Genomic DNA, 23,534 nt, shown 5'->3' with positions numbered 1-23,534 from the left:
GAAGGGGAGTCGTTTTTTGTGGGAGGGCAGTCGTTTTTGTGTGAGAGGAGTCGTTTTTGGGGAAGGGGAGTCGTTTTTTTTTGGGAGGGGAGTCCTTTTTGTTTGAGAGGAGTCGTTTTTGGGGGAGGGCAGTCTTTTTTTGTGTGAGGGGAGTCGTTTTGTGGAGGGAGGTCGTTTTTGTGGGAGGGGAGTCGTTTTTGTTGGAGGGCAGTCGTTTTTTGGGGGAGGGGAGTCGTTTGGGGGGGGGGCGGGAGTCGTTTTTGGGGGGATGGGAGAGTCGTTATGGGGGAGGGGAGTCGTTTTGTGGGTAGGGGAATCGGTTTTTGGATGATGAAAGTGTCAAGACAACAGATGGTGTGTCACTCAGTGTAATAACTTGTATAGGTAATTAACATCAAATTTTCCTGCATTATGAATTTAATTATGATATAAATTTATAGACCCACACATCAGTAGTTTCATTCTTATAATCTTTATTGTCCAAAAAATGGCATTATGTCATTTGTATTATAATGTTTGAATTTAAACATATAATACATCAAAATGATAAATGATATAAACATAAAAATTAAGATGACGTTTCATAACAGTTTGGAAAACCCAAACATACTCTCTCTTACTCACACGCGCACCTCCACACACCCCTACACACACACACACACCCACACAAACACACACAAACAGGCAGGAGCATACAAGCTTGGAAAGTTGTAGAGGTTTAACATTGATAGTAACGGTCTTCTATACTATGTTCTAAAAGTTGTGTCCAATGATGTGTTTTAATTTTTCACTAACGTTTTTTTTACAACTTTTCTATAGTTCCAATGCATTTCTCGCGCAATTTTCTGCCATTGTTTTGAGGAATGAAAATAACTCACCAATAAGACTATAGATAAAATGAAGTTGACGGCACTCTGGTCTTTTTTATTATTTTTTTTTGCCATCTGTGTTTATGAGTTCACTAAACTATATTAATCAGACTATAGATAGAACGAAGTTGACGTCACTCAGTTTCTTTGTTATTGCCTTTGCCATCCACGTTTATGAGTAATTCTCACTAAACGGTATTTACCAGACTATAAACGTTCAAGGTTACATCCAGTTTTGTGTGTTGGTCCGTTATACTTCCGGATGGAATGTTGTGAGTTCTTAGCCAGGCGCATACTATCTATTGAATATTTGTAACCTTGGAGATAGTCCTCCCTATCGGGCTCATCCCGTAGTCCGAATTTCCAATAGAGGTCAATATATATATACATATATATATATATATATATATATATATATATATATATATATATATATATAATGCAAATTGTCACTCACATTCTTTGTGGCCGAGACGATTCGTTTCTGTGTCTTACACGTCTTCAGTCGGCGTAACCCTTAGTAATGTCCGTAGAAAAGATTTGCATTCTTTATTAGCTATAACCATCATTATCGAGCACTTTCGTACCTACGAGTACCCACCAACACTAATATATATATATATATATATATATATATATATATAATATATATATATATATATATATATACATATGGGGCGAAGTGGCCGAGTGGTTAAGGCATTGCACTATGACCCGGGTTCGAGCCCCGCATCAGGCACTTCCGTTTTTTTTCCTTGAGCAAGATTATTAACCTCCAATTTACTCACTTGGACAACATGGGTTATTCCTGTTGACATCAGACATCTTGTTTGATGAATTATCTATATTCCTTCTTGGAATGCCAAGGCGACGATGTCTTATGATATCGTGGCGCAAAAGGCATAATATTTTATATATATATATATCTATATATATATATATATATATATATATATATATATATATATTCAAAACTTTTATAGAGCACAATATCCTCTAAACGTGCTCAAAGCGCTTTAGACACAATGTGTTCAATAAGCTGAGCCCAAGGAAACAGCATTGATTGATGGGCAAAATAAATCTAGTTAAGAATAAAAAATGCTTATTGAATGTTAATGATCATGACGATTTTCCTATAGCAGGGAATAATGAGATTAAACAGTTAAACATTCCCCGCCCTGTTCTTTTTTGGAGACCCCAAATTATGATAAAATATACATTCAGGTATGGCCATGAACAGATACCTGAAATTATCATAAATTCTATAATTTAAAACTTCCAAAGCAAACATCACAGTAATGGATATACTTTGTGCTAGTGTATATTATGTACGTTTGAGTATACATTATGCATGGAAATGTATACATGTCGAAATAAGTTTTAACAGTCATGACATGACATCACTTCCCTCGTAATGACGCATAGTAACTTAGTAACTGGCTCTAAACTATTGGAACAATGGAGGACGCCCTTGTGAAATATTTCTCCGACGAGCATAAAAGAGTATGCAGAGGGGAAAAACACTATAAATATGATCATGTTTTGACTTTTATATATGCTGATCACATGACGTGTGAAAAGTTCTAGACAGCATGAAGTATAAATAGTACCGATTTTCTTTGTTTACAACCACGCTGATCGCCGTTGCTGGGCGACGTGACATCAGACTATTGAATCCAATTGAAAGTGCGCGATCAATACAATACGCTCTAACCTCAAATACAAAAATAAATAAATAAATAAAAACAAAAACAAACAAAAAAAAAACAATACATAAATTGTTGCGGTTATGTGGTGTTGTGTTTTGACACCTGCCTTCAGATCGGAAGGTCTTGAGTTTGAGTACCTCTCTGAGCGGCGCATAGTTGAGTCCTTGGAAAAGACTCATTTCTCAAATCACTCGCCGTCCTCAGGTGTAAATCGAATACTTTGCCGTGAACAGCTTTGTGTCTGTCGGAAAAAAAAAAGTTGTAACATCGCCTAACATGGCGTCATGTTTTGACACCTGCCTTCAGATCGGAAGGTCTTGAGTTTGAGTACCTCTCTGAGCGGCGCATAGTTGAGTCCTTGGAAAAGACTCATTTCTCAAATCACTCGCCGTCCTCAGGTGTAAATCGAATACTTTGCCGTGAACAGCTTTGTGTCTGTCGGAAAAAAAAAAGTTGTAACATCGCCTAACATGGCGTCATGTCTCGTCCTACAGGTTAAGGGTTGTTGTTGGCTAGAGACCTCTTGTAAAGCGATAAGAGCATGTTTACTGGATATAGCGAAAATAAAAGCTAAAGTTTTTCCCCCTTAATAATTGTCCGCATGCATTGAGATTGACCGCCTACAACCTTCAAATAGAGGATAGTAAGGACTGATCATCTCTCTGCTTGCAAGAATAAAATTAAGACAAAGAAAAAAAAAACAGCTGCATGCGCCGAGGCAAGGTATTGATCATTAATATAAAATCAAATTATTAGTGGCTGTTCTTTGATTATTATTATTATTATTATTATTATTATTATTATTATTATTATTATTATTATTATTATTATTATTATTATTATTATTATAATTATTATTATTATTATTATCATTATTATCATCATCATCATCATCATCATCATCATCATCATCATCATCATCATCATCATCAGCATCATAATCATTATAATCGTTATTAGATATTGTTTATGTCAAAATTTGACTAAACGATTTCCTTCTTTCACCTTTGAAATGACAGTATGTTATATATGATAATGTATTCATTATTCCTTATTTTTAGTCTTTTTCTGCAGATTTTAAATTTCCGAGATGAATTTAAACAGAAAAAGAGCATTTCCTATTACTGAAGTGGCAATTTTTGGACTTCTCCTCTTACTGAAAATAAGCAGTGTCCATGGAATGGTAATGTGTTCATATCATTATACAAGGGTAGACGAAACGTTTGTATTTTCAAAACTATAATAGATATCTATTGACAAAGGTATTAAAACAAAATCTTAGTTCATGTCATGTCCTTTCCGTTTATTATTTTAAACTTCAGCATAGTCGCCGTTCCCAGAGACAAAGAGCGCCAGCGATGCAACAATTATTGCATTGCATCCAAAAACAAAAAATCTTTTCTGCCGTCCAGTATTAGGCTTTATAACAAGCAATAATCATTTTATATAATTATTTCGAATTTTTACTTTCAAATAATGTAAATATTAATTTATTAATTTATCTGTTTTGCAATCTTTTCAATTTTCAATTTATAGTGACAGTTTTAACAATCTTACAGTGTTGAAATTATTCATATTATAAAACGCGGCTCTGGTTGTGGAGCTGGTCCTTTTTATATATACATCCTATTTCCATTGTATTTTTCTCTTATTGTGTAAATTATAACACGTCTGTAGAAAAAATTTCCTTTTTGGGATGCAATAAAGTATTATTATTATTATTATTATTATTATTATTATTATTATTATTATTATTATTATTATTATTATTATTATTATTATTATTATTATTATTATTATTATTATTATTATTATTATCATTATTATTATTATTATTATTATTATTATTATTATTATTATTATTATTATTATTATTATTATTATTATTATTATTATTATTATTATTATTATTATTATTATTATTTTAGAGGAATTCAAGTCCAAACTGCGACACCATCAAGTCACTCCGCATGCGACCGTAGCCATCGTTAACATAATATATTATAGCCTGACACTAGATCCCTCTAGGACCTATAGTTTGACGTCGTTATGTAGGTTTGTGCAGCGTCTAGTGAGTTGTTGTTAGTAGTGCTCAAGGAAACATGTGCTCCCACTGGTTGAACTTTTGAATACAACTCTCGATTTGTTTTCTTTTGCGGCCAAAGACTTGTCATTTGACGTCATTTTTTTTGGCCAGTGTCAGGCTATAAGTTAACGATGACAACGATGCGACTCGCCATCACTGCCAAAAGTTACCCCCCGTTGGAAGTGATCTAAGACTTCAAGAAAAATTCCTCTATCAATGTGATCATGCGTTTGTGTGAGCCTTCTCTGGATCCAGCGGGCACATGCCTTTCTGTAACTCAGGATGTCCCGAACGATAATATATCCAACTCTTCCCTATTACAAGATATTGACGGGTGAACTCCATTACATACGATTTGCGCGCATACGCAACGACGTGGTTAGCTGACAATAGCGTACCTTGAAGTTGATATTTTGAATTCGTCTCCAAGATTGAATGTATATCAATCAAAGATAATCATTGTTTTATGTTATCAAGACCTTAAACTAATTTATATAATCGATTTAAATCACCTCTATTCCTTCTATATTTCTAAGTTTCAATCACACTTTTCAGACCTTTACCTTTTCAGTTAACCCTCTCCTTACCAACTATATGAAATTCGTCACATTCATTACGATACAATCAACATTGTTCTATTCAAATTTCTCATGTACATCATAAAATTTAAAGAAAATGAACTGTGTGTTGTCGAGCATATTTTGCTAAAGAACTTATTTATCGCAAGAACTTACTGCTATTTTGTTTGAGTAATAAAAAATCTATTTTTGTGTTGGTTGGGTATGAAGTTTTGGGAAAAACCTGAAAATGACTGGTGAGGAGAGAGTTAAACCTAGTAGAATTATTGATTTCATAATTAGACGTCTAAGTTTTACCTAATTTTGTATTACTAGTGAAAAACTCGCAACATTTAGGGAGAAATAAAGTTATTACGAACAAGCACTCGTCTATTTCAAATATCATTCTACAGTATTGTGGAAATATACCTAGATAGAGACGAATCTTTTCAGCCATTAAGATGTTAGATCTGGCGGAAAGTACTTTGCAATAGATTAGTGTTCCATCAAAATAGTAGAAAGCTATTGTCTTATACCAACTTGTACAAAATTCGTCTCTATGTACCTAAATGTTCGGAGGGACTCCTTTTATAAAACGCTTTCATCCACATTACCTTGAACCAGAGTGTAAAAAATGAGCTTTTATATATTGCAATATCCACTAAAAGTGCTCAAAGCGTTTACAAGAGGTCCCTGGCCAACAGCAACACTTAACATTTAGGACGGGACAGAACGCCTGTTGGGCGATATTACAATTTTTTTCGGACAGAGACAACGCTGTTAACGGCCAGGTACTCATTTTACACCTGATTAAGGTGAGAGAAAGTGAGCAAAGAGCCTTTTCCAAGGACTCAACTATGAGACGAGCGAGGCTCGAATCCAGGACCTTTCGATCTGAAAGCGAGTGTCATACAACAAGACCACATAGCCGCACAAGGGTAAATAACTTGTAGATTGGAGAGGAAAGAAAGAACCCCGTTGGATATTGTAAACCCAAGAATCATTTAATTGTGAGATATCTATCATCACAACACAAAGCTTTGTCATTTGAATTATATCTTTAAAATTCCCTCAGTCTTACAGTTTGATCATTCTCTCTTTATCTTTAATCCTAAATCAATCTCTTCTATTTTTTCCCCATTCCATACAGCTCAACAAAACATCTAAAGCTCTGAATATTGTCACCATTCTGGTATGTATCATATTCTATATCGTACCTCTCCTTAATTACCAACTATAAATAACAATGTGAAATTGAATGTAAGCTTCTATTTAATATACGAAAACAGATAAAATGGACGTTTCGGGTTTTATCAACAAAACAGGATGAATGAAACACTACAGACGCATGAAATAATGTGGTAGTGGCGTTGTTAAGATGAATAAACAAAAACAATGTTGTTTAATTGAAAAGAGAGTTTAATTTTTCACAGACACAAATTCGGTCAGAATTGAAAAAAAAATTGTTCTCTCTCCTCAGGAACCACCTTTTGTAATGAAGGATCCCAAGACGGGAGTATACACGGGTATGATGATCGACATCCTTCGCGAGGCAGGAATCACCATCAATCACATTGACACCCCGATGCACACTACTTACGGTTGGGAGGAAGAGTCTGGGACCTTCAATGGAGCTATTGGGGATCTGGCAAATGGGGTAGGTTTAAAAAAAACACCTGAATGTTCATGTATTCAAAAATTCAGTTGATAAGGAACTCCAGGCCTTTATGTACGTTTACGATGTATGAGATTTGGCTAATGGGATAGGTTTAAAAAAAAACACCTGAATGTTCATGTATTCAAAAATTCGGTCGATATGGAACACCATGCCCTGATGTACGTTTACGATGAATGAGATTTGGTTAACTCTCTCCTTACCAGTCATTTTCAGGATTTTCCCCAAAACTTCACACCCAACTAACACAAAAATAGATTATTTATCACCCACACACAATAGGGAATGAGATTAGCAGAAGAGTGGCGTCCCTTGATTGGACATCACCTTACAAAGAGAACGTCAATTTGGTTTTGCGCATGTGTCTCAAGCCGCTTTCACCGGAAGCGAGGACGAGAGACGCATGCGCACAACCAGCATAACTAATAACTTTTCCGCTGTGACGTCCAATCAAGGGACGCTACTCTTCCGCTAATCTCATTCCCTATAGCAATAAGTTCTTGCGACACATAATTTCTTTAGCAAAAACATGCTCTACAACACTGCTGTTCAATTTCTTTAAATTTTATGATGTGCCAAAGACACTTGAATAAAAAAAATGTTGGTTGTATCGTAAGCAATGTGACGATTTCCCTATAGTTGGTAAGGAAAGAGTTAATGGGGTAGGTTTAAAAAGAACACCGGATTGTTCATGTTTTCAAAAATTCAGTTGATAAGGAACTCCATGCCTTGATGTACGTTTACGATGAATAAAATTTGTTTTCCAGAAATCTACTTATCAACAAGTCTGTCGTAAAAAATCATGAATGCACTAATTTGACCTTTTTGTCTGTATATAGATAGTTCGAAGATGACGTCAATCAGGACTTTGTTATTGTTTTTTTGCCATCCGCGTTTATGAGTAATGCTCACTGAACTGTATTTACCTGACTATAAACGTTCATGGATACACACAGTTTTGTGTGTTGGTCCGTTATACTTCCGGATGGCAATGTTATGAGCTTCTTAGCCAAGTGCATACTATCTATACAGTATACTTACTATGTTCATGCAACAGATTGATCGTTTTTGTTTGTTTGTTTTAACTATTATATATTTATATTTTCAAAAAACGACACGGAATTTATAGGTCTTTTTTACCTTTCTTTTTAACCCTTTATGATTATGATAGGGTATTATCTTGATCAGGAACCATATGTAAAGCGCTTTGAGCACGTTTAGTGGATAATGCGCTCTATATAAAAAAGCTCAAGGCCAATCTACAGTACACTAATAAAGCGCTTTTCTTTATTTTGGCCAGAAATGTTTACTTCATATTTTACTGACAAACAAAATCCACAACTTGTCAAAATGTTCCTAAAACTGAAACTATAAAGAAGTCTTAGACTTAAGAATGCTTGCTAAGTTGGTGATTATTGCGTTAATCGATCGAGATATGAAAAACATAAATTATTGACCAAAATGTTAAAATTTGTCTTGTTGATGAAAAATATAATCAAACAAAAACGAACTTTTATTGAAAGCTTAATGTTAATGAACGATACTTAACGTAAATAATTATAACGTAGTAAAAGATATGGTGTGGTTATAGTAATGACGATAGATCTAGATTGTATTATAGATAATGATATGATATTCACTATATCCCAGCAATAATATACAATTCTTTCATCTCTTTGTATTTATTAAACATTTTTATCGTGCCCAATAACACAACGGGCTTGCGAGCATGTATAATGAATGAGATTAGCGGAAGAGTAGCGTCCCTTGATTGGACGTCACCGGCGGAAAAGTTATTAGAGAGAGAACGTCATGTTGGTTGTGCGCATGCCTCTCTCGTCCTTGCTTCCGGTGAAAGCGGCATGAGACACTTCACCGAAAGCGAGGACGATGGAGACGCATGCGCAAAACCATTTTGACGTTCTCTCTGTAAGGAGACGTCCAATCAAGGGACGCTACTCTTCCGATAATCTCATTCCCTATTATCGCACAATAAAAATATAACGGGTTTAATAAATACAAATAAGTAAAGAATGCGTATCCCTAGGTTTTAGTACTTCGATTCACCATAATTTGTATCTTTCTCCTTCTGCTTGAATGACAATTAGACCCAAAACTAAAAACGTTGGATTTGTATTCATGGGCACCAAAAGATTATTTTTGATTACCAATCAGCTGCCTTTTACACATAATTTCACACCAATAAAATTATTATTATTTATTATTATTATTATTATTATTATTATTATTATTATTATTATTATTATTATTATTATTATTATTATCATTATTATCATTATTATCATTATTATTATTATTATTATTATTATTATTATTGTTATTATTATTATTATTATTGTCTTTATTATTATTATTATTATTATTATTATTATTATTATTATTATTGTTATTATTATTATTATTATTATTATTATTATTATTATTACCGTTTTGAGACGATTAATCGCATTTTTGTTTGATTTCTATTTCTTTACAGAAATACGACCTAGCAGTAGCACCGTTCTCTATCCGCTCTCAACGGGCCAAAGCTGTCGTTTTCACTCAACCAGTGATGTACAGTGGTTATCTTCTCCTCTACAAAACACCATCAGACATGATGTGGAAAATACAAACGGATAAATTGGGTTGGTATTATATTAGAACAATGAATACAACATTGTCAAAAAAAAAATAATAAAAGGACAAAATACCAAACACTGAACGTTTCAGACTCAAAATCCTTCTTCAGCCAACGACAAAAAAAAACAAACAAACAAAAAAACATTTTAATCATAAATTACTGTATTACAGTCCACCTCGGATAGTCGCGACACCTTGGGATCAGCGAAAATATTGCGATTAACCGATTAGGCCGGAGTGGACTGTACTAAGAAAAACAGATTGAGTTTTGTTGTTGGCTGAAGAACGGCCCGAAACTGTCCGTGTTTGGTGGTTTTTTTTTTCTTTTTAGAAGCTGTTATATTCATTTTTGTTACTTTTATTTTTAGTACACATCTTCTAGCAACTTAGTATTACTTTGGTATTATTATATTATGATATTTGATATTTGATAATATTTATAAATGGAACATTTTCATCAGGACATAATTTATTATTATTATTATTATTATTATTATTATTATTATTATTATTATTATTATTATTATTATTATTATTATTATTATTATTATTATTATTATTATTATTTATTATTATTATTTTTATTATTATTATTATTATTATTATTATTATTATTATTATTATTATTATATTATATTATTATTATTATTATATATTATTATATTATTTATTATTATTTTTACATTATTATTATTATTATTATTATTATTATTATTATTATTATTATTATTATTATTATTATATTATTATTATTATTATTATTATTATTATTATTATTATTATTATTATTATTATTATTATTATTATTATTATTATTATTATTGTTATTATTTTTATTTATTATTATTATTATCATTATTATTATTATTATTTATTATTATTATTATTATTATTATTATTATTATTATTATTATTATTATTATTATTATTATTATTGTTGTTGTCGTTGTTATTATTATTATTATCGGTATTGGGATATATATATATATATATATATATATATATATAGATAGATAGATAGATAGATAGATAGATAGATAGATAGATAGATAGATAGATAGATAGATTGAGAGAAAGATAGAGAGGAGGGGAGGTTGAGTGAATTATGGAGGTATGAGAGATCTCTTTATGTGTCTAGTTATCAGAAAATTCTGGTTTGATTTAGAGAACTATAATTCAAAAAGCCATTCGTTTGTTGGTGACAGCGGCGGTTCTAATATAAATCATGTGTCTCGAGTATGTATTATATATATTGTGTCTTTTTCTTCGCAGCTTATCAAAGCAAGTTTGGGCATCCTAACATCATTAAGTGCCCAACACCATAAATCATGTGATATAACCAAAATATTTACATGCATTCATCCTGAACGATGTGCACATATTTGCAGGTCTGATAACCAACTTTATTATGGGCTCATTGTTGTAATTGAAATCTCAAAAAAAAAAAAAAATGACGCAAAATTTTTGTTCAGTACAACAATGTTAAGCTAGGCCCATAATAACATAATAGGGAATAAGATTGGCGGAAGAGTAGCGTCCCTTGAATGGACGTCACCCATAGTCTGTGACATCACCGGCGGAAAAGTTATTAGAGAGACATGCGCACAACCAACATGACGTTCTCTCTCTAATAACTTTTCCGCCGGTGACGTCACAGACTATGGGTGACGTCCAATCAAGGGACGCTACTCTTCCGCTAATCTCATTCCCTATAGCGTTCGGATGTCAGACCTGCATATATGTACACCACATCATTTCTGAATCATTACTCAGCCACCCACTTATTTAACTCTCTCCTTACCGGTCAGTTTCAGAACTTTCCCCCAAAACGTCACATCCGCCCAACACAAAAATAGATTATTCTTACTCCAACAGAAGATTAACAAGTACATTCTATGCATAATATTGTTCAGCAAAATGAACTCTACAACGCAAGTTCAAGTTTTATGGCTATAATAAACAAATTTTCTTCAAAGTTTATGAGAAACAGGATTAATCAGATGAGAAAGTTGTTGGTTGCATCGTAACGAATGTGACGATTTTCTTGTAGTTGGTAAGGAGAAAGTTAAATGAATTTTGACCGTCATGTTGTTGTTTTTTCAGCGACCCTGCTGAAGCCTTTCAGCCCTGGTGTTTGGAGTCTCCTCTTTCTAATGTGTCTCCTCGCCACCTCAGCCTTTTACATCATTCGGCGCTTCAATCCATATGAACAAGGCGACACAGATGGGCAAAGGTCAGATACGGCGTTGGCGACGATGTCTTGGGGAAGGAGTTTGATGTTTTTGATCGGATCTCTAACCGGCAGGAGTAAGTCCCATTTTTGACTTCTTCTTCTTCTTCTTCTTCTTCTTCTTCTTCTTCTTCTTCTTCTTCTTCTTCTTCTTCTTCTTATTCTTATTCTTCTTCTTATTCTTATTCTTCTTCTTCGTCTTCTTCTTTGTGATCCTGTGGTATGCCATGCAACTTATGACCTAAAATTGCTTGATTCGAGTCCCGTTGTGGGCAGCGCAAAATGGGATTATTCTAAAAGGCTCTTCACTCAGAATCTCCCACCATACTCAGGTGCAAAATAAGTATCTGGTTAGTAACAGCGTTGCTTCTGTCGAAAAGAAAGCGAAAGAGCGACTCAAAGGCATCATGTGTTTTGTTCTTGATTTTCAGTTGGCTTTTGACAGCACAGATTTATTCGTCTTGTGGTCTTTCCAGAGAATATCGAGGAGTTTTCTTTGATATTACTTCTCAAAGGCATGTAGCCTATTCGTTGACTCAGCTAACAGCGTCCAGCTTTCAAAGCCATATATAACCATTGATAGAATTATTCTTCTGAATACCTTCAGTTTTGTTGCACAAAACACCCAGTACTAGGTTAATTGATCGTATCCCACTCTCTGCAAAGCACAAGACAGAGATGAATGGCAAAAATTATCTGCAAGATCAGCTCTGATGTCTGATCATCGTGGACAAGAGATTATTTCTCTCATTACCGGCCATTTTCCGGATTTTCTCAAAAACTTCAAATTCAACCTATACAAAAATAGATTTATTTCACTCAAACACAAAATCTGTTAGTTCTTGCTATAGCTACATATTTTTCTCCTAAACGAGCTCGTCAACACAGTGTTAATATAGATACTTTAACTATAACAAACATTTTTGTTCAAATATTATGGTGTACAAAAGAAATTTGAATGACAAAAATGTTGACTGCATCGTAGCAAATGTGACGATTTTCCTATGGGGTTAAGGTGAGGTGAGGTCTTCTGTATACATCTCTGCGATCACGTCACTTGGCCCTTCTGTCAGTGACCCACTCCAAGAAATTCACAATCAATCTTTTTAGGCTTCTCACATACGCCATTCCTTGAATGTATATACATCTTCCCCATTTTTTGATTACTGTTAGCACTGCTTTTTCCATGTACCTTTCTTTCTGTAAAAAAGGCCAAAAATCCCATCTTCCTTATTCTGATCAAAATGCCATTCGTTGTCTTTGTGCCATTCAAAGAGATGACTGAATCCTCTTGATCTATGGTAGGACGTTTTTATTTCTGTAGACGCAAATAAAAGCATACTGGAAGAGCTGGAAGTCATGCCAGTGGTATTAGACGTCTAAATGTAATCAAAAGGAGAAAACTCAGTTTTTTTCGGTCATGTATGCCGAAACCCATGCACGCTGATGAAAGATGTAGAAGGGGAAGACCGAGGCCTAGTTATATATATTTTTTAAATCCTAGAATGGACAGAGATGAATGGAAGAGAATTATACGATACCCTCAACAGACGAAGAGAATGGGCGGACTTTTGTCATCACAGAGTGCGGGCAGCCAACATCAATGAGGACGACGCTGGATAGTGAATGAGTGAGTGAGGCCGCAATAATATGTATAATCTTCTATTTCCTCAGACTACAGCTTGATGCCATCATCAACATCTGGCCGTATTCTGACCGGATTCTGGTGGCTTTTCTCTATGATGACAGTCGGAGCCTACGTGGCATGCCTTGTCGTCATTTTATTCAAGTAAGCATTCAATTAATTTATTAAAAACTTGAGATTTTATACAGCGCAATTTCCACTACACGTGTTCAAAGCGCTTTACAAGGGGTCTACATAACATGTAGAACGAGTGAGACCTGACGCCTGTTAGGCTATATTATTACAATATTGGGCTTCTTCGGGGACGGCAGAAATAAATTGTTGGCGACAACCTCTTTTTTTTAAAAGGTGGGATGATAAAATATAATAAGTATAATATCTATCTATCTATCTATCTATCTATCTATCTATCTATCTATCTATCTATCTATCTATCTATCTATCTATCTATCCATCTATCTATCTATATCGGTGTCCTCTTACGTACAGAGGCTGACTGAAAATAATGCGCCATTCTTGCCTCCCCTTGCCTTCTTGGTAACTCTTCCATCCACTGGCAGTCCAGCCCAGGCTTTGATATCCTCCATCCACGATCTTGTTGTTCGCCTTCTCTCTCTCTCTCTCTCTCTCTCTCTCTCTCTCTCTCTATCGGTCTATCTCTATCTCTCTCTATCTATCTATCTCTCTCTCTCACACACACACAAACACACTCTATCTATATATCTGTCCATCTCTCTCTATATGTCTATATATCTATCTCTTTCTCTTCCTCTCTCTCTATCTATCTATCTATCTCTTTCTCTTTCCCCCCCCCTCTCTCTCTCTCTCTCTCTGTCTCTCTCTTGAAGGGAAAGAGACTGGAAAACGAGAGAGAGAGAGAGAGAGAGAGAGAGAGAGAGGGGGGAGGAGAAAGAGATAGATAGAGAGAGATAGAGAGAGAGAGAGTAAGAGAAAGAGATAGATAGATAGATAGATAGATAGATAGATAGATAGATAGAGATAGATATATAGATAGAGATCGATAGATAGATAAATAAATAGATCATGGATGGAGGACATCAAAGCCTGGACTGGACTGCCACTGTAAGGGTTACAAAGCAGGCAATTTGGAATTAATGGAATGGTGGCATTGCACTGTGTCCAACATATTTCAATTTTCTAGTCTTTATTATTGTTCTTCATAGATTTCTTTACAACTTAGAAACTGTCTCAAACTGAATATGTGTATCTACACGTTTTCTTTATACTTAAATTATACTACTTGCTCATTGATAGATCCAATCCCAAGAAAGGCTCACTGCCCTTCATGTCGATAGATGATGTAGTTGGTAGTGACGTGAAAGTTCTGGGCATCAAAGAGAGCCCCACCTATAAGTATATGGCCGGACATCCTGGGCATTTTGAGAGGTTGGTCGCTGACTATTGGAAGGATAACTGGGACGGCGTTATGGTAGATTCCATGACAGAGGCGCTTAAACTTGTAAGTTTGTGGCCATAAAATTATTGATGAATATGTAAATATGAACAGTTGTAACATGCCGCATTTTCATAGATTTACGATGTTAAGTGCACTTCATACTGTTTGATTTGATGATAATAATAATTATAATGATGATGATGATGATGATGATAATAATAATAATAATAATAATAATAATAATAATAATAATAATAATAATAATAATAATAATAATAATAATAATGATGATGATGATGATGATGATAATAATAATAATAATAATAATAACAATAGTGCACATTTGTTAAGCGCAGCTTTTCCCGCAACACAATGCAGGCTCTGGGCGCGTTACAATGACATGTACATAATACATCAAAAATATCAATACACCCATGCACAGCACGATTCCACTCACAAACACTTGCACGCACACACACACACACACACAGACACACACACAGACACACACACACACAGACACACACACACAGTCACAACAAAAATGATTTAAAAAATAATTCATTGGAGTAGCAGCTCACCGAAACATGACCGAAAAAGATGTTTTCAGTTTCTTTTTAATGTTTCTAGGGCTGTTGATTCTCTTATTTCTAAAGGCAATTTTTTCCAAATTCTAAGGCCGGACTAAGCAAAGTTATTCTCCCCGGCTTTAAGTCGAGTTTTAGGTATCTTTAGAGTTTTTGAATCGGAAGAGATGGGCATATTGAAGCAAATAAATGTCCATTTCAGACATTGAATACCATCTAAGGTAGTTTTGAATGTTCGCTCTTATAATGTCCGTCATTGTCTATAGCCATGTCCTCTTGAAAACATATGTATTATATATTATTTTTTTAAAATTATGCCCTTCCGCCACGACAACATAATATATCGCCGCCTAGACATTTCACGAAGGAATATAGATAATTCATCAAACAAGATGTCTGATGTCAACATGAATCACCCATGATGTCCAAGTGAGCAAACTGGGGGTTAATAATCTTGCCCAAGGCAAATAAGAGAAAATGCCTGAAGCGGGGTTCGAACCAAGGACCTTCCGGGTCACAGTGCAATTCCTTAACCATTCGGCTACTTCGCCCCCCCCCACCCCCTTAGTAATTATAACGTGTCTAAAAATGCTTTATCTAAGGACATAACGCAAGGAACCGAGTTTTCTGATCACCCTTCGCCCAACCGGTCATTAACTACACTGAGCATTGCTTGCCTTTTGTTACAAGACGATGCACCATTGGGCTACTGACGCCTTTTTATTTAATTTTTTTTCTTTTTTTTTTTAAATGTTTTATTCTCCATATATCTGTAAAGGTTAATATATAGGGAATGAGATTAGCGGAAGAGTAGCGTCCCTTGATTGGACGTCACCTCACAGAGAGAAAGGCAACTTAAAGATCGCTGAGAAACTATTTAACTAACCGCGCGGTTTCACAGGAAGCGAGGACGAGAGACGCATGCGCGAACCATAATGACGTTCTCTCTCTCATAACTTCTTCGACGGTGACGTCCAATCAAGGGACGCTACTCTTCCGCTAATCTCATTCCCTATTAATGAAATCATTAAAATTTTCAACATTTTAGCGCAAAGGAAAGGGGATCGATCCGGGCGGTGTGAAGCCGAAATGTTTGTCTGCCCCGCCCCCCCCCCCCACCCCTCCATCTCCTGTCCACCAGAGGATTGGATTGGGAAGCTGAGTCTGTCGGAAACGACGATTGACATAGACCAGTGTCCTATCCTATTGGTAGCGACCAATTGCTATTGTCCGTTTAACGTTATAAAGAAATGAATAATCTCCCCTTCATAGACCCAATGGCTTTACAGGACTACTGTAAAAACAACAGTAACCCATCTTCTTTCCTTCTTTTCAAACTAATTAACTCAAAAATTTGAAGAAAAAAAAAACCCAGCTAAGGTAGTTTTGAATGTTCTCTCTTATAATGTCCGTCATTGTCTATAGCCATGTTATTTCATATTTGTTTCAGCTAGAAGAGGGTAATGGGGAATATGCCATATTCATGGACGAGTCACTGGCCACGTACTTGGCAAGTCAGGAGCCATGTGACAAAATGATCATTGGAGAACCCGTCGGGGATGACACCATAGCGTTTGCCTGCCGGAAAGGATCGACTGTTTGTGACGATTTGAATCAATTCATCCTTGATATGCGAGAGACTGGCAAGATGGAACTGTAAGTATAACAATAACAATAACAAGGTATATGAACCATCCACTAAAAAGTACTCTGCAGCGCAAACAAATATAACGCCAACACATATGTATTTAAAAACATTAAAATTGAGCTTCTATAGAGAGCAATATCTACTAAACATGCTCAAAGCGCTTTACAAGGGACCCTGGTCAACAGCAACATTTAACATGTAGGACGGGACATGACGCCTGTTTGGCGATATTACAATTTTTTTCGGACAGAGACAACGCTGTTAACGGTCAGGTACTCATTTTATACCTGAGTACGGTGAGAGAATGTGAGTAAAGATCCTTCTCCAAGGACTCAACTATGCGCTGAGCGAGGCTCGAACCCAGGACTTTCCGATCCGGAAGCGAGTGTCATACCACTAGACCACATAGTCGCATATATACATATAAGAAGATAAAAAGACTTTCAAAATCAATGCACATCCATCATAAAATGATCTGTAAAATAATTCAGATTTATGATGATTCATAAATGTTAGAACACTAGGCGCAGATTTTGCTCTAAAATTGAGAGCGTTACACAGGCGTGGAGCTGTATAGATAAAGGCTTGGTGAAAAGTACTAATGCAGTATATTATTTCTTTCATTACAAGATATTCTGATGATCTAAAAACACGAGGGATATAGTATAGCCTTCGACGAGGTCTTGTAAGTAAGAAGGGCCCACTTCCCGGAGTCTCTGGTTCACTTCCTACTGCTGCCCGTCTCCCATAGCTTATGTCAGTTTCGGTGGATTTCGATAGATTTCGGTAATCGGCAGTACCGATTCCACTTATAGTTAAGATGGTTGTTGCCAAACTTGTGACAATCCGATTACTCGACGGTGTCCTTTGACCTTCCATGGTGGGCAGGAGGTCACGCTGTGTCTTCGATCCCCTCATATCTGTTTTCTGAGTTGCTTTCTGTCTTGTCTTTGAATGGGATTACATAGTTTTTACCAACCCTGGCTGGAGTCCTTGACTGTGAGGGAAGCAGTCAAATATGTAGTTATAGTTTTGGGAGATGATATTTTTTTACTTATAAATTATCACTCTGTTATTGTTAGTTATGCATTCTATAAACATTTAAGTGTGTTCCTCTTAGTGGGATCCTGTGCTGATGTCTGAATGAGACTTTAAGGTGATATCAAACTAAGTACATTGATAATATGTTCTTTGAATCTACATTTTATTCCCTATATGAACCAATTCTCCTTTGCCTTACTTATTTTTTTGGTGCTTTGATTGCAAATCTAAAATATTTTGACTATTCCATTTTCTTCTTTCTACTGGCGCTGATATGACCTAAATGTGTCGCAAGCGCCGTAAAATAAAAAACAAACAAAAATCCCGATTAATTCCTTTTTTTTTATTGTTTAACTTTTGTTTGTTTGTTAGTTTGTTTGTTTTTTTGTGGGTTTTTTTTTTTTTTTTTGTTCTCCCTTCATTATAATGGTTACGTCATAATGCAAATTGTAAACCACACCAAAGGGCAGCGTTGAGGCTTCATTAGTAGTAGGGGAAGAAGAAGCAGTATGTAGTAGCATTAGTAGTTAGTAGTAGTGTAGAGAGAAGAAGAAAGAAGTAGTAGTAGTAGTAGTAGTAGTAGTATAGAAGAAGAAGAAGAAGAAGAGAAGAAGAAGAAGTAGAAGAAGAAGAAGAAGAGAGAAGAAGAAGAAGAAGAAGAAGAAGAAGAAGAAGAAGAAGAAGAAGAAGAAGAAGAAGAAAAGAAGAAGAAGAAGAAGAAGAAGAAGAAGAAGAAGAAGAAGAAGAAGAAGAAGAAGAAGAAGAAGAAGAAGAAGAAGAAGAAGAAGAAGAAGAAGAAGAAGAAGAAGAAGAAGAAGAAGAAGAAGAAGAGAAGAAGAAGAAGAAGAAGAAGAAGAAGAAGAGAAGAAGAAGAAGAAGAAGAAGAAGAAGAAGAAGAAGAGAAGAAAGAAGAAGAAGAAGAAGAAAGAAGAAGAAGAAGAAGAAGAAGAAGAAGAAGAAGAAGAAGAAGAAAGAAGAAGAAGAAGAAGAAGAAGAAAGAAGAAGAAGAAGAAGAAGAAGAAGAAGAAGAAGAAGAAGAAGAAAAGAAGAAGAAGAAGAAGAAGAAGAAGAAGAAGAAGAAAGAAGAAGAAGAAGAAGAAGAAAGAAGAAGAGAAGAAGAAGAAGAAGAAGAAGAAGAAGAAGAAGAAGAAGAAGAAGAAGAAGAAGAAGAAGAAGAAGAAGAAGAAGAAGAAGAAGAAGAAGAAGAAGAAGAAGAAGAAGAAGAAGAAGAAGAAGAAGAAGAAGAAGAAGAAGAAGAAGAAGAAGAAGAAGAAGAAGAAGAAGAAGAAGAAGAAGAAGAAGAAGAAGAAGAAGAAGAAGAAGAAGAAGAAGAAGAAAAGAAGAAGAAGAAGAAGAAGAAAAGAAGAAGAAGAAGAAGAAGAAGAAGAAGAAGAAGAAGAAGAAGAAGAAGAAGAAGAAGAAGAAGAAGAAGAAGAAAGAAGAAGAAAAGAAAGAAAAGAAGAAGAAGAAGAAGAAGAAAGAAGAAGAAGAAGAAGAAGAAGAAGAAGAAGAAGAAGAAGAAGAAGAAGAAGAAGAAGAAGAAGAAGAAGAAGAAGAAGAAGAAGAAGAAGAAGAAGAAGAAGAAGAAGAAGAAGACGAACGGGAGGGATCGATTATGTTATTTTAAGCTAAATAATATTATAGCCAATACCCCTTTATATTTCCCAATCCCAATTCTTTTTCAGTTTGAGGGACAAATGGTTCTGGGGAGGCTGTCATTTGACGTCCAGAACATACGCTACTGACACCGCGTACTTAGACAAGTTTGACGGGGAAGAACCCGGCCTCTTGTCTCCCAACAGCATCACAATCAGCCGGTTCTCCGGGGCGTTCCTCGTACTCCTTGTTGGATTCCTCCTCGCCACCATAGTGCTGATTGCAGAGATTGTCTACGGAAGACGCAAGGGGGTATGTAAATTGTGGTCTACCACTACTACTACTACTACTACTACTACTACTACTACTACTACTACTACTACTACTACTACTATTACTACTACTACAGCTGCTGCTACTACTACTGCAGCTGCTGCTACTACTACTACTACTACTACTACTACTACTACTACTACTACTACTACCACTACTACTACTACTACTACTGCAGCTGCTGCTACTACTACTACTACTACTACTACTACTACTACTACTACTACTACTACTATTACTACTACTACCACTACTACCACTACTACCATTACTACTACTACTACTGCGACTACAACTACTACTACTGCGACTACAACTACTACTACTACTGCTGCTTCTACTACTACTACTACTACTACTACTACTACTACTACTACTACTACTACTACTACTACCGCTGCTACTACTACTACTACCGCTGCTGCTACTACTACTACTACTACTACTACTACTACTACTACAAATACTACTACTACTACTACTACTACTACTACTACTACTACTACTACTACTACAAATACTACTACTACTACCACCACTACTACTACTACCAACACTACTACTACTACCACCACTACTACTACCACCACTACTACTACTACTACTACTACTACCACTACTACTACTACTACTACTACTACTACTACTACTACTACTACTTCTACTATTATTATTACTACTACTACTACTACTACTACTACTACTACTACTACTACTACTACTACTACTACTAGCTCTACTACAACAACAACAATTCTAGGCATCCTGATATTTAACCAGGCCTGCCTAGTACTACGAAAAATGTTGGCTCTGTCCACAGAACTGCAAACACAATTTTGACTCAATAAATCTTGTTTAAAAGGAACATTTAGTTCCTTAGAACCTATATTATTGAGGACTTTGGAGCATTTTTGGATAATGGTGAAGGAAAATTATTATTTGCAAAGCTATCTATAGTGACGCATGTCTTTTTCTTCCCTTGGAACTACGACTTTTTGAAATTTAAAGTTGGCAGCTCTGGGTAACCCATTGTCTCAATACGTTAATATATCGGGATTATTTAACCACTTTTACCACTTATTCTGTAAAGCGCGTATTTCAAAATTTGGCCAGAAAACTCATCCTTCAATAAATATCGATCGATTTAAATTACCTTTATTTTGGCAACAAAAAAACCTCTCAAACCTAGGGACTTCGCGACGTCTCAGGTTTGAGAGTTTTTGCCAAGATGAGGGTCATTTGAATCGATCGATATTTAAAGGAAGAGTTTTTCTGGTCAAAATTTGAAATACCTGAGTTTCCAAAGTCTGTCAGGTGACAAGTTAAATGTTGAGAATTTATAATCAAAGAGACCAGATTTAGATTAAGTTTATGAGCTTTTCTTTTATTGATTATAATTATGATAATAATAATAATAATAATAATAATAATAATAATAATAATGACAATGACAATGACAATGACAATGACAATGACAATGACAATGGCAATGGCAATGGCAATGGCAATGGCAATGGCAATGGCAATGGCAATGGCAATGGCAATGGCAATGGCAATGGCAATGGCAATGACAATGACAATGACAATGACAATGACAATGACAATGACAATGACAATGACAATGACAATGACAATGACAATGACAATGACAATGACAATGACAATGACAATGACAATGACAATGACAATGACAATGACAATGACAATGAAAGAAGACAAAGAAGAAAGAAGAAGAAGAAGAAGAAGAAGAAGAAGAAAGAAGAAGAAGAAGAAGAAGAAGAAGAAGAAGAAGAAGAAGAAGAAGAAGAAGAAGAAGAAGAAGAAGAAGAGAAGAAGAAGAAGAAGAAGAAGAAGAAGAAGAAGAAGAAGAAGAAGAAGAAGAAGAAGAAGAAGAAGAAGAAGAAGAAGAAGAAGAAGAAGAAGAAGAAGAAGAAGAAGAAGAAGAAGAAGAAGAAGAAGAAGAAGAAGAAGAAGAAGAAGAAGAAGAAGAAGAAGAAGAAGAAGAAGAAGAAGAAGAAGAAGAAGAAGAAGAAGAAGAAGAAGAAGAAGAAGAAGAAGAAGAAGAAGAAGAAGAAGAAGAAGAAGAAGAAGAAGAAGAAAGAAGAAGAAGAAGAAGAAGAAGAAGAAGAAGAAGAAGAAGAAAGAAGAAGAAAGAAGAAGAAGAAGAAGAAGAAGAAGAAGAAGAAGAAGAAGAAGAAGAAGAAGAAGAAGAAGAAGAAGAAGAAGAAAAGAAGAAGAAGAAGAAGAAGAAGAAGAAGAAGAAGAAGAAGAAGAAGAAGAAGAAGAAGAAGAAGAAGAAGAAGAAGAAGAAGAAGAAGAAGAAGAAGAAGAAGAAGAAGAAGAAGAATATTAATAATAATAATAATAATAATAATAATAATAATAATAATAATAATAATAATAATAATAATAATAATAATAATACCAATGTAAATCAGTTTAGAGGGCTACGTCAGTATTCAACAATTGTTTAACAAGAAAAAATATTTCATCATTGTCATAAAATACATTTTGTAATTTTTTAAAGAAAAACTGTATATTTTTTAATCCATTTTTTTGTACAGAACATTCATTATAGATTGAAAATTTTTGCGAGACACGATGACGCCCAAGTGCTCCATGATCAGGACAGTGTAGCCAGGACATGACGTTTTAGGAAAGAGGCCACACAAGGCTGTGAATGGAATATGTATTAACTTTCGTGCAAATAATAATGATATTTGAACCCTTAGGTCTTCTAACTCAGTAACATTTGAAAGAAAAATCCCTAAACTAAATAATTCTCTGAACGATCTTTTGCTTTTCTGCTCCAGCTGTGTGGAACTCATTAACTACTTATGCAAGGAACTGTCAGACCTTTGATACCTTTCGAAAATCCCTCAAAACTGAATTATTTAGATCTACCTATCAAATGAATCGTTTATATATATATATATATATATATATATATATAATATAATATATATATATATATATATATATATATGATATATATATATATATATATATATATTGATATGTATATATATATGTATATATATACATATATATATATATATATATATATATATGTGGGGAGGGGGGTGTGTATGTGGGTGTGTGTATGTATGTGTTTGTGTGCGTGTATATGTGTATGTGTATATTTATTTAATTCGTTTACTTATTTTTTGTGATTGCCATTGTGAAGCGCTATTGAGCATTCTAACTGGATAATGGCGATATATAAATTTCCCATTACAATACATTACATTACATTGGTAAACGTTATTTTGTTAGCTGGTTTAGGTGCAAAAAGTTGAATTCATAGTAAACTGTATGAAAATTAAATTGACTTTTAAGATTTATTGGGAAGTGTGGATAATATAATTGCTGGAATTGAAAAACACTAAAATTTCACATTTCAACTTTAAAGTTCCCGTCTCGCATCTGATCTATATCGACATAATACTCTTTTGAAACAGTAGGTCACATGCGGGTGTATATGGTCTAGTGGCATGACAC

General features: G+C 34.7%; 1 protein-coding gene across 3 annotated transcripts in view; it reads left to right on the top strand.

Moving 5' to 3' along the window:
- LOC144981050 (glutamate receptor ionotropic, kainate 3-like) overlaps positions 1-22,945 on the top strand; it is a 30,231-nt gene extending 7,286 nt beyond the window's left edge. The window contains exons 1-11 of one of the 3 annotated variants that reach the window (XM_078929144.1): positions 369-716; positions 3,640-3,761; positions 6,372-6,413; positions 6,702-6,878; positions 9,394-9,541; positions 11,640-11,843; positions 13,441-13,555; positions 14,687-14,891; positions 16,866-17,071; positions 19,790-20,012; positions 22,598-22,945. In XM_078929144.1, the coding sequence (XP_078785270.1) occupies positions 3,669-3,761; positions 6,372-6,413; positions 6,702-6,878; positions 9,394-9,541; positions 11,640-11,843; positions 13,441-13,555; positions 14,687-14,891; positions 16,866-17,071; positions 19,790-20,012; positions 22,598-22,681 (1,497 nt within the window). In that variant the 5' untranslated portion in view covers positions 369-716; positions 3,640-3,668 and the 3' untranslated portion in view covers positions 22,682-22,945. Of the gene's footprint in view, positions 1-368; positions 717-749; positions 1,142-3,639; positions 3,762-6,371; positions 6,414-6,701; positions 6,879-9,393; positions 9,542-11,639; positions 11,844-13,440; positions 13,556-14,686; positions 14,892-16,865; positions 17,072-19,789; positions 20,013-22,597 lie in introns of those variants that run through there. The other 2 variants (XM_078929143.1, XM_078929142.1) reach the window with 2 other exon arrangements.
- Positions 22,946-23,534: the final 589 nt, after the last annotated feature.

The sequence above is a fragment of the Berghia stephanieae genome, chromosome 10, assembly GCF_034508935.2.
Source record: "Berghia stephanieae isolate SIO BIC M18660-M18661 chromosome 10, UCSD_Bste_1.3, whole genome shotgun sequence".
Classification (NCBI taxonomy): Eukaryota; Metazoa; Mollusca; class Gastropoda; order Nudibranchia; family Aeolidiidae; genus Berghia; species Berghia stephanieae.
The sequence above is the reverse complement of the archived record's forward strand: the minus strand, read 5'-3'. Positions and strand labels throughout refer to the sequence as shown.